Source organism: Brachycentrus maculatus, unplaced genomic scaffold (assembly GCF_059751285.1).
Source record: "Brachycentrus maculatus isolate JH-2025_06_01 unplaced genomic scaffold, ASM5975128v1 h1tg000326l, whole genome shotgun sequence".
In the NCBI taxonomy this organism is placed as follows: domain Eukaryota; kingdom Metazoa; phylum Arthropoda; class Insecta; order Trichoptera; family Brachycentridae; genus Brachycentrus; species Brachycentrus maculatus.
In genome coordinates, this window is record NW_028281075.1 from 3,035,001 (window position 1) to 3,047,307 (window position 12,307).

At 35.1% G+C, this 12,307-nt stretch overlaps 1 protein-coding gene across 1 annotated transcript in view; it reads left to right on the forward strand.

Annotated features, from left to right (window-relative positions):
* Window positions 1-7,816, forward strand: part of LOC148304294 (protein NDNF-like) — a 46,920-nt gene extending 39,104 nt beyond the window's left edge. The window contains exons 6-12 of the mRNA XM_088268631.1: window positions 1,285-1,448; window positions 2,129-2,223; window positions 3,646-3,816; window positions 4,786-5,001; window positions 5,650-5,786; window positions 6,320-6,460; window positions 7,547-7,816. Of these exons, the coding sequence (XP_088124757.1) occupies window positions 1,285-1,448; window positions 2,129-2,223; window positions 3,646-3,816; window positions 4,786-5,001; window positions 5,650-5,786; window positions 6,320-6,460; window positions 7,547-7,688 (1,066 nt within the window). The 3' untranslated portion in view covers window positions 7,689-7,816. The remainder of the gene's footprint in view (window positions 1-1,284; window positions 1,449-2,128; window positions 2,224-3,645; window positions 3,817-4,785; window positions 5,002-5,649; window positions 5,787-6,319; window positions 6,461-7,546) is intronic.
* Window positions 7,817-12,307: the final 4,491 nt, after the last annotated feature.

Consider the following 12,307-nt stretch of genomic DNA (forward strand, 5'->3'; position numbering starts at 1 on the left):
TTCACGTAAATTTCGTATTGGGCAATTTCTATGACGTGACGCAGTGATCTTTGCGATATGTTGGAATGTTGACTATCTCAAATATCGCAAGAGAGTATGGACGATTGATATACACCTTGCTTTTCAGATACCATCACGAAAAAGTCTGACGGAGTCAAATCGGGCAATATGGGTGGTCAATTGTCGCTAAATGTTGAAATAACACGTCCGTCAAATATTTTATTCAAAATGGTCATAAAAATTCATACATTTTTGCCTCTTTTTGGGATAATTCGCTCCATAACAAATTGTACGTGCCTGAATGTTATGGCAAATCCAAAAGGACTGATTTTTTTTTTAATATGAATATTCCCCTTCCTTTTGATTATTCACTTAACTACAGCTCACCTTATGGGAACGATGACATTTTTTTTATTTTCTGATCCAATACTGAGTGGATATAATAATTCACCTCAATGATATAACGAATTTTTAAAGGTAGTTCAAAATTAAAAGATTTTGATAAAGTTTAACAAATTTTTCATTATGTACTCCTTGTATTCTGCCAAAATATTGTCAATCTAGAAGGGATTCAAATTATTTTACATGTTTTTTAGGACTTCAGTGGGTACATAGACATTAAAACACGTGTCACAATAGATTTTTAGAAATAGTGTGATTTATCAAATAAACTTTAAATATTATGGATATTACCACAAAGTGACTGCCAAATCAATTAAGGCCCTACATATGTATGTACGGTTATTTAACGTACAAATGTAGCAACATAACTTTTTTTAAACCCATGTAATATTTGAAGTAATGGTAAATGAAAACACTTGTTTTTTTTACCACTTGAGTTATGTTTATGTTAATATAAATGTTTATGTTTAGACCTAAAGATGGAAGCATAGCTTCCGAAAATAGTCGTCATAATAAAATAAAATCAAGCGGTAAAAAAAGTGTTTTTCTTTTACAATTTCATCATGTCTTACAACAAAATGAATGCCGAAACAATAAGTAAAATAACATTTGAAGTTATTTGTTTCATTTTTTCAATTTTTTCTTCGAAATAAATATATGGTTTTGATAAGAAAAGAGTTATTGAAAGGTAAAGAGTTAAAAAATAGTAAAAATATTTTTCAATGTATATTCTAAAAAACAAAACAAAAATTCAATATATTCTAACAAAAATCGGACGTGAAATGACGTGCGGCTCCTAACGTAGCCGAACGCTGAGTAAATTCTGCGATTGCGAGTATGCCCTTAATGAAAAAATAATATTTATCCTGTTTCTATGAACAGTCCCATAGATCCCCACGTGACTGAGTACTGCCTGGTGGTGAGCACCCGCCACAACTACACATCCTTGTGCGGGGCTCGCGGGGACAGGGGCCCCGCTCCGCCCAGCGGGAGGCTGCGGGCCCCTCGCTCCAGGGGCGCCCACGGGGGAAACGTCAGCAGGATGGGTAAGTGTTCTTCTTTTGATTTTTGTAAATTTTGTTTATTTTTATTAACATAAATTATTTAAAAGAACAATTATAAACATATTTGAAATATTTTTTGCAGAGACCCACCAAGCCACACACATGTGTCTTCTTGGTGGAGTTCTTTTTACATAGGTTTTTTTTATTGGTTTTATCCATTTGATTTTTTATTTATTTTTGTGTAATATAATAATAATAAATAAAACCCTTATCCGCACCCCAGTGGTGCATAGGGCACTGTGTCATATTAACGCAGTGTTATCTTGATCGTTTACACATGAAGGAAAGGTGATCAGCCCTCAGATTCAGGTACCAGTCCATGGTAATATTGAATAAATATTACAGTGAAAAAATCACTTATATTTATTTTTACCCCCCTTGGGAATCGAACCCTTGACCTCCAGAATGGTAGCCGAGCGTGCTGACCATTACACTACGGAGGCGGACAAAATTTGACATGTATGTAAATTGATCACTTAAACCAGCCTATGATGGTTGTAAACTTGTCAATGCCCAGAGTTCCATATTCTTTATTCTTCATCTACATACGTTGAGATGTCAAAATAAAATAGTTTGAATTACCCAATTTGCATGCAAAACACATCTCTCTTCTTCCCTGTAGTTTTTATTTGTGTTTTTTTTTTGGAACGTTCCATGTCCAGGTAGCGGTGGGGAATCAGGAAGTACCGGAGACATCTTGATATCGTGCGTGGGACCCAGGACACACCACACTGTGGAGAACCTGGAACATGGAAAGGTTAGTTTTTGTTGACGACATCATACAACTATGCGCCAACACCATTCCAATATGACTGAGCGTGATCAATCAACAGAGTCGGCATGTCATGAGGAATCTTTACGTTGGCGTTGTCATGAAGTCGGCTATTTTCCGATAAAGATCAGACTTTTCTTCTTTAAAAATAAAATGTGGGAACGCATATCTTTTTACATGTTACTTTTTTTAACACATACATTGTCTCCATAGTGCGATGGTTAGCACACTAGGCTTCCATGCTGGAGATCCCGGGCTCGATTCTCAAAGGGGTCAAAATAAATCATAGTGATTTTTCAGTCTAATATTTATTTAATATGACCCTGGACAGAGAGGAAATCTGATCACCTTTCCTAGTGTATTTAATAATCAGGATTACATCATATTAATTACATATATATATATATATATATATATATATATATATATATATATATATATATATATATATATATATATATATATATATATATATATATATATATATATATATATATATATATATATATATATATATATATATATATATATATATATATATATATATTTATATATATTTATATATATATATATATATATATATATATATATTTATATATATATATATATATATATATATATATATATATATATATATATATATATATATATATATATATATATATATATATATATATATATATATATATATATATATATATATATATATATATATATATATATATATTCTTGTGCTTGAAATTAATTTTTAAAAACGCCCAGTTTTTTGTGCATTGCAGTAAACCCCCTTATAACGTTGATGGAGGTACCGCGTTACCGGAGGGAACATTATAGGGGGTATAAATTGTATTTTAACTTTTAAACCAGCGAAAATCACTAAAATAAGTCATAAGTTATTAAATTTTCATACAATTTTTAAACATATACCACTCATAACGTTATCTCCGATAACGCAAGACTTATCTCAACGTTGTAGGGGGTTTATTGTATGTTGTGCACTTTTTTTTTCCACGCTGGAAATATGCATTCCTGTGATTGTAGATGTTTTGTCAATAATTTATTAAAACGATCAAGGATACATGACAAATTTTTAGAAGTACCGTAGAACGGGGCTACTTGAACTTTAATGTGTTACTTGTGCCCAGTACAAAAAAATAGATCTGTATTTGATCTACAATATTGAACGTATCAATTCATTGTTTCTATGACAGGTGTATGTAGACCAAATACAGATTTCATTTTTTTTTTGTACTGGGCTCAAGTAACACACCAAAGTTCAAGTAGCCCCGTTCTACGGCAACCTTAATGTTATTGTACATTCCTTTTTTTTTAAACCGCAACAACAAAATTCAACAATTTTTCCCGATTAACAAATGTGTTTATTTGGATTTTTCCTGTGATTCCTAGGTGTATTACTTCAACCTGTTCGCAGTCAACAAGCATACGAATTTAACGTTCCCTTACGGCTCTGCTGTGCTTCAGTATGATCAAAGGGTGAAGCAATCAAAGCTTAAGGATGGAAAGCCTGAAAGTGTCAACCTGAAGAAACTTGACGGAAAAGCGGTCTTCAGATTCAAGGTATACATCCCATCACTCACTCCTTTCAACATCGTCATAAATCAAAAAACTTGATTTTTCAGGATATCGTTTTTAAAGTTTGAACATATAATGAAGTATATTAAAAATAATTTTTAAGACACTTATTGAAGTTTTTACAGAGCAACAGATCTTTTTAGGTAAAACCTGAATGTTTTTTCCTGCATTTGACAAATATTTAGTTTATTTAAAAAAATAATCAAACAATACTTTTTCTTCAAAATGCAAAAACAATACTTTCTGCCCTGTAGCGGGTAAATATAAATTAAAAAACATGCCGCTTTTGCTTTGATATAGTACATCTTCTGGGCATTTCGAAAACATGGACAACTGAAAATTTTCGATTTTTCATATGTGACGTTGTTGAAAGGAGTGAGCGAAATGTTCTTGTTCACACAAATTCATATTAAAACATTTAATTTTTTAGTTTTAATTACAGCTAATGTTTTGAACAATATTAACAAAAATCTGTACAATTATAATAAAGAATACATTAATAAAAATCATCACTTACGGTAACCATCACTATCAATAACAGTAGATTTTCAACACAATTTGTCACATAAATGACTGTTGATACTAGAAAAAAATCTGGGAAGACTTTCGGATTGGTGCAATAAAAATAAACTCTATTTTGTACATTAAAAACATTGTTATCTTTGTGGCATGGTAATATCTCTTCTTATCATTCATCGTTCACTTTGTGTAATACCTCTTAAATAAACACTTATGCTTGACTACCGGTTTCGGAATAATCATTCCATCATCGGGTCATTAAAATGAAATTTTTACGGTCTGAGATTTATACAGTATGATTATGTGAGATATGTATTATTTTCATACTACCTCGAAAATTTCCCTACTACTACACATGTTTTAGTACCGGCTCTTATATTTTCACACTAGATCTCGCAGATTTAGTTACTAGTAGACATATTGCGATGATTGCAGGCCGGCAAGCAGGCTTCGGGCACTCTAGTGGTGTCGGTGATGCCGTGCGGCGGCGCCGTGGACGTGCTCGTGTCGGCCGGCGGGCGCGCCGAGCTTCGGAGCCGCGTGCACTCGTACGCGCGCCTCAAGGTGCCCAACGTGCGGCGCGGCCAGCGCTACCTCATCACGGTGCTGGCGGCTAACCGCGAGGAGCTGCGGAGGACGGACGCCGTACAGGTAACAAAAATTATCCAAAAATCACAAAAATACCTCAGTTCATATTTGTGTGGAAATCGTAATACACGACTCGCAACTCAGAGTCACAAATTCCGCGTCCTCTCCAGCGCGCCGCCAAGCGCCGACTAACGCTGGCCATCCGATAAGTGAGAGGCTGGCAATCAGATCAAACGAAAGCGGAAGTATCTAATTATCTCGCTTTCTCCTTTATTTATTTATTACCATAAAATTAAATATCATAAAATTAAAAATAAGTTATTAAAAATCATAAGTGTCTTTTCTATTAGTTCAAAATGAATGTGTGTATAGCACCTTCACTTTTATACTGTTCCTTTCTATTATTTTTTGCAAATACCCACACATCCATATTCTCTTTTGAGATTATCAATCAATTTGTTTCCTTATGTTTAAAATATAGGAGATTTATATATCCAGGCAAATATAATTTTTAACCTTTTCCGATACGGATTGTAGTACGATCGCAAATAAACTTCACGTAAAATAAAGTAAGCAAATTTTAGATGAATTCAACAAAGAAAGTGGGACCAGTTAAATGTCAATTCCCGGCCATGTTTTTGGACGAAAGGTCAATACCCCATAGCCAAACTTAATAAAAACCATTACTAAATAACCATTGTACATTTTAAGGTGCTGGCTACTACAAAGAAAAAACTGCCTCTTCCAGAACTACCGACCCAAACTGAAGTCAGAGAATTCGATTCCCTCAGGACTTGTGATTCTGTCACAGTTGGTTGGCTTCCATCGCCTGACCCGACTGCAATAAGGTTCCTTTCATTACTTTTCACTTGCCATACATGTTTATTACCATGCTGTAGATCCCGGGTTCGATTTCTAGGGGAAATATAAAAATGAATGTTAGTAATTTTACACTCGATTATTTATTTAATATTACGTCCCTGAAGCGCAGGAGATAACACTGCTTCAATACGATCCAGTGCCCTATGCACCATCGGGTGCGAATAAGGGTTTGAAGAATAGACTTGTACACTATTTTACGGTAAAACTCCAAGAAACGTAACACGATCACGAAAATTACTAATGAAAATCTGGGTAAAGCTTATATCTACTAATTACATTTCAATTGTCTATGCGGTTACCTTTGAGTTATTGATTATCCAGGATAAAAGTAGCCCTTTAAATAAAGAAAAAAAAAACACAAGAAGGTAGGAATTGGAAACACGGTGAGTAAAGTCAAAGTACAATTTCGACTTTAGGAAATTTCTAGTTACGTAAGGGTCTGCGGAGCGCATTACTGACGTAACTCGGGATATGTTATTATTGCTTCTTATGTCCCCAGGTACTGCGTGGTGGCCAGAGAGTCCCGCAGGAGAGAAGCAGAGACCCGAGCGCCGGACCAATGCGCTCTGGAGACCCGGTTGAGGAAGAGCGCCGATTATCACCTCATCCACTGCAGAGACTGGATCACTCCCAGCGACAGGTACGTTTTTTATACAAATACCGTATATCAGACAAAAACCGTATTTTACGGACTATAAGACGTATAAATTTTTGATTCGGCATCAACTTTGTGGAATGACATATTAATGATTTTTATAAATTAAACATTTGTATTATGATTTTTTTATTACAAAATGTAACACCAAATAATTTTAACAGAACTTATAATTTTTGCGATCTAAATATTTCAAACAGATATTTAAAAAATATATAAAAAATCTTAAAAATAAATTAAATGCCTTTTATAGCTTTTACTTGAAATCAAAAACGTATAAAAATAATACAAAAGAAAAAAAACATTACATCATTAATTGAGTATAATAATTAGAAAAAAAGGAATACACGTATTGGTCGACTTACTGAGTTTTATTTCATTACACATGATCAAACGTAATTAACAATATGCTTTTTCAAAATATGTCACCATTATTATCCATGTTTCCTTATTCAAAAAGTCCCGTTCCTTAACTCCCCCTCTTTTATTATCCTACCAACCTCTATACATACCTGAATCAAAAAAATATCATTAGTTATACTATTCAACTGTCGATGAAAGCAAATGTAGCTTTCGAAACTAGCCGTGTGTAATGAAATATAACTCAACGTAATGTAAAAAAAACACAAGAAAATAAAATTGGTGACAATTGTTTCGCCTTGTTTTTTCGCATTTTTAAACGAACGACATTTGTTTGGAAATGCCAATTAAAATACAAGGCTAAAACAATTAACACAGTTTAATTTTTTATGTGTTTTTTTTACAATAAATTAAAATTTAGGAGACTAATAAATTAGTGTTTGATTTTAACCCTTAATATAAAAATTTAAATGGAATACTGCAAATAAACACCAAATGTATAAATAAAACCGTTAATGTTGGATCAACAATTGGTTTTAAGATTCTTTAGTCATTTTAAAAAGAAGGCTTAAAGCTTAAAATATGCTTGTTGACTGGTGAATTTAAAAAATCCCAAACAATATTACCATCTATGAATGAAAGAGCGAACTAACTAATCACTTTTTCTTGTTTAGTCGAGCTCTAAACCAATTTTATTGAATTTCGTTTCAGGAAACAATTGATGATGCAGAGGATATCCGGTTTGAAGCCCGGGAAGAGATACGTTGTTCAGGTTACTGTGAAGAAAAGTGGCGGGAATACTCTCTCCTATGATTTGCTTACTGTCCATACTAAAAGAAATAACTGTAAATAAATTATATGCATAATAGGCTCTACAAAATGTTAAAAATTCACGTTCGTGATTTTCAGTACGTTTTCTCTCTGGTAATTCATTAAAATCGCTGATTATAATCGAAGTAAAACACAATTTAAAAAATAAAATTAAAATTATTTTAGTAACTTAAAAAAAAAAATATTTTTGTCTGATAAAGAACGTTTAATATATTAATATCCAAACAAAACATAGAATAAGATATCAATTCCATTGAATTATGTAGTAGAATTATAAATATTTATATATTTTAATAAAATACGTAGATTTTGGTCAATTGATATAATTTGCAAATTTATTGCAAACACAAGATTCGTAACAAGTTTTTAAACATAAATTTTTTTAATTAAAAATTAAATTAAATTAAACATGGAAAATAAACAAAGCCTTACTTAATTCTTTCTTACCCGAACGTCAAATGTGTAGGTTCCTACTTAGATTTTTATTTTATTTAAATTTGAAATGTAACAGATTCAATCCACAGCTATTTCACACTTTTCCATTGAAAGTTATCGTGAAGAGTATTTATTTTATCTTTGTTTTATTTTTATTGAATATTATTTGTTGAATTGTACTTAGTGGTAACCAGATATTGCATTTGTAAATATAAAATATGAATTAAAAATAAATGAACAATTAAAACAAAATCTTTTATTTTATTCATTATGTGTATTTATCACATTCGGTTATAATTGGGACAATCTGTGCTCAATGAGATTTTTCGTACCGCGAACACATTTTACGATTGATAAAATATCTTTCAACGAGTATGTAATCAAATGATGTGGCCGAATAGAATAACACAATGTCTTTCGTTACTACTAACCTCTTAAATTTAAATTTAAATTTTCATTAATTGATTCGGCAGTCACTTTGTGGTAAAATCTAACTATTTTAAATGAACGTTTTACTCAGTAAATACCACTATTTTTAAAATTTACTGTGACACGTGTTTCGATGAATTTGATGCTAAATAGTGGTATTTACTAAGTAAAACATTAATTATAAATTTTATATCTCTATCGAACACGAATTCGTTATTTATTTACTTAGTGATCAATGGAAACCGGTTTAAATAAATAATTTTTCCATGTATGTATATTTTTTACAAATATAAAAATATTTGATTCTTCATGAAGTCAAGACTGCAAGTTTTCCTCGGTCTTCCTGTGCCTCTTTTTCCAACTACATTCGCCTCATAAATTCGTTTTACCGTTCTTTCCCCACTCATACGTTCCACATGTCCAAACCATCTTAACACACCTTTCTTTATTTTATCAATAGTGCTTATCTCAGCCTTTGCATTATTTCCTTATTTCACCATTCGAATATCTATCGTACATCGTTTGCCGCACATTCGTCTGAGGGATCGCACTTTGACTACATGCAGTCTGCTTTCGTCCTTCTGATCACTTCAATATTTATTATAATATATAAGTATATCGCTTTCTCCAAACGAACCGTTATTATTTTTCTGGCTTTGTGTCTCGCGTCGGTAATGCAAATAAGTTTGAAGGAGGTTCATCAACACGGCACATGACCCCGGGAAAAATTACTAATGATATTTGTATTATCACCTATGCTGCACAAGAGCAATATTTCTAAACGATGATTATCATTTCCGCAATGCGAGATAGTAATAAAAAGTCCAGGTTCGATGGCTGGCCGTGAGAGATACGGTCAGATGTGCACACAAAACTACATATTACACTCCCCCATAGGATTGGTTTCGCACATGGCTCGTGGCTTGAACTGGCAAGCGACATTGGTAATATGGTAATCGCATTCATGAGTCAATACTCGGCTGAGGTTGCTGCCGTCTGCGTCTGTGATGGGTCATCGATCTGGTGAAATGTTATCACATTTTGGCACTATTGGCACCACCAACATAGAAGGGGTCAACCACATTGTATTATATTTAGTATATTTAGACATTTATTTTTTCATATTATTTTTAAAGATTGATAAAGACATAGAAAGGAGAGTGAATGCTGGGAACAGAGTGAATGGTGCACTAAAATCAGTTTTAGCAAATAAAATCTATCAGCGGAAGCTAAACTGGCAGTACGCAATGGAGTTCTGGTTCCAAACCCTTATGTATGGAAGCGAAGCATAGAGATGGCAAAAGAAGGATGAAAGTAGACTGAATGCAGTCGAAATGCGATCTCTCAGACGAAAGTTTGGCAAAACGATGTTTGATAGATGTTCGAATGATGAAATAAGGAAAGAATGTAAGGCTGAGATAAGCATTATCGATAAAATTAAGAAAGGTGTGTTGAGATGGTTTGGACATGTGGAACGTATGAGTGAAGAAAGAACGGTTAAACGAGTTTATGAGGCGAATGTAGTTGGAAAAAGAAGCAAAGAACGACCGAAGAAAACTTGGCACAATCAGGTATGTCAAATACTTGAAAGCGGCTGGGTCAGGAGTCGTAATAATCGTCGGGTATGTATGAGGAGATGCATGAGTGTAGAAGAGGCAAAGAACGTTTGCAAAGACAGAGTGGTGTGGCGTTCGATTCTCTCTGCCTACCCTTGCGGGGAAGCGGCGTGATGGTTAGTTAGTTAGTAAGTTTTTTTATTATTTTTTGACATATCGATAAAGATGAAGAAAAATATGAATACTATATCAACCATGTGGAGTATTTGAATTTAATGCTGTTTTATTATTCTTTAAACCTTTTTATGAGAATTCTCGAAAGTTCGCTGCGACCCTTATTCCAGAATAAAGAGATTTAAAAATCATAATCCTCCCTTTTATAGGTACGAGGTTATTGCAGACTTATTCCTTACCCTGGGGTATTTATAGACCTTTTCAGAACGGCCAAATCTAAAAACTGATTACACCAAGCGTATATTGTGTTATTTATAAAAACAAAAAGTATATTTTTTTGATATTCTCAACATAGATGAAGAAGAACGTGGAAGTCTGGTATGAGTGGTCACTTTACACACTTGTAACATTCACCAATTCTACCCATAATTGACAACCTCATTACTCAAATTCTTGGGAGTTCTATATATATATATATATATATATATATATATATATATATATATATATATATATATATATATATATATATATATATATATATATATATATATATATAATTTTGAATTTTGAAATATTGTACAAGAATAACTTATAGAATTTTAACTATTGACATCTATTGGTGAGACAAAAAAAAAGGTTTTTTTATTTAGCTTAAACCCGCTTATGACGGTCGTAATCCCCGTAAATGCCCAGACTTCCATGTTCTTCTATATCGGGTTTGATTCGTAAGAAAAGCCTTTTTTATAAATCATTTTAATAAATATTTAATAATTGTACCTGAAGTACAAGACCGTTGTTTATCTTACGTTAGTAAAATTAATGATCAAGTTAGATCTGTATCGATAAAATTTAGTGCTAGGGCACCTGAAAAAGAAGTTACTACTGACTCAGAGCTATGTATCTATAACTAGTAACCTAGAGCTGCGAGTCGCTAGTGACCCAGAGTAACCAGTTACTAGTAACCTGGAGTAACCAGTTGTTAGCAACCTTTTTTTTTTGCAAAGGGGGAGAAAATCTTCATAGACACCTGGCAGCCCGTACTGCCAGGTAGTGCCAGATTTCTACTGGCTAAAAACCCCCCCCCACTCGCAGTGGCGTAACCCAGCGGATCTCAATGAAGAATATACTTCGCTGGGTTGCCGGTCTGTGAGGTTCTTCCTCGCCTCTTTCGACTTGGGCACTACGGTCTGCCCGGCCCGGTCAGTGACAGACGTCCCTAAAGCTGTCTACTACCGACCGCCGACCTAACCACACCTATGCAACGGAGGACCACCTAGTGCGCCTCGCCTGTGTCACCGGGCTGCGGGAGTCCGCCTGTGCCCGCATCGGCGCGGCGAGGGTGGAGGCGCCTTTCCCGCTCGGCCACCTCTTTCGCGAGCATAATCGCCCTCGCGAACTTCTCACAGCTGGACCAGGAGGGCGCATTTTGGAGCATGGAGGGGACCATCTCTATCAGTGAGACTCGGGCCCCACCGAGAGACTCTTCCAGCTCCCTCCTGAGCAGGTCCCAGGAGGGGCACTTAAATAATGTGTGCTCCACCGAGTCTTCGCCAGAGTCGCAGTGGTGGCACGCGGCTGATTCCTCCTTGCCTATCTTATTCAGATAGGCTCCAAAACAGCCGTGCCCCGTCAGCAGCTGGGTCAGGTGGTAGCTGAGGCATCCGTGCTTCCTCTCCACCCACGCACTGAGGTCGCCTATCAGCCTCCGCGTCCACCTTCCCTTCGCCGCCGAGTCCCACCGCTCCTGCCAGCGGGTCATCGTGGCGACCCGCGCGGTCGCCTTCTCCATGCCCGCATACGTGGCCTGCCTTTCGGCGGCCATTGGATCCAAGGGATCATTCCCGCCACGACGAGTGCAGCATCTTCAGACACTGTTCGGTATCCCATGGATACCCTCAGTGCCATCCGACGCTGCACTCCAGCCATCAAGAGCCGTGTTCTCTCCACTCTCATTATACAGTCGGCCCATATGGGCGCGGCATAAAGGAGAGTGGAGTGAACTACCTCGCTGAGAAGTTGTTAGTAACCTAGAGTAACCTGTTAT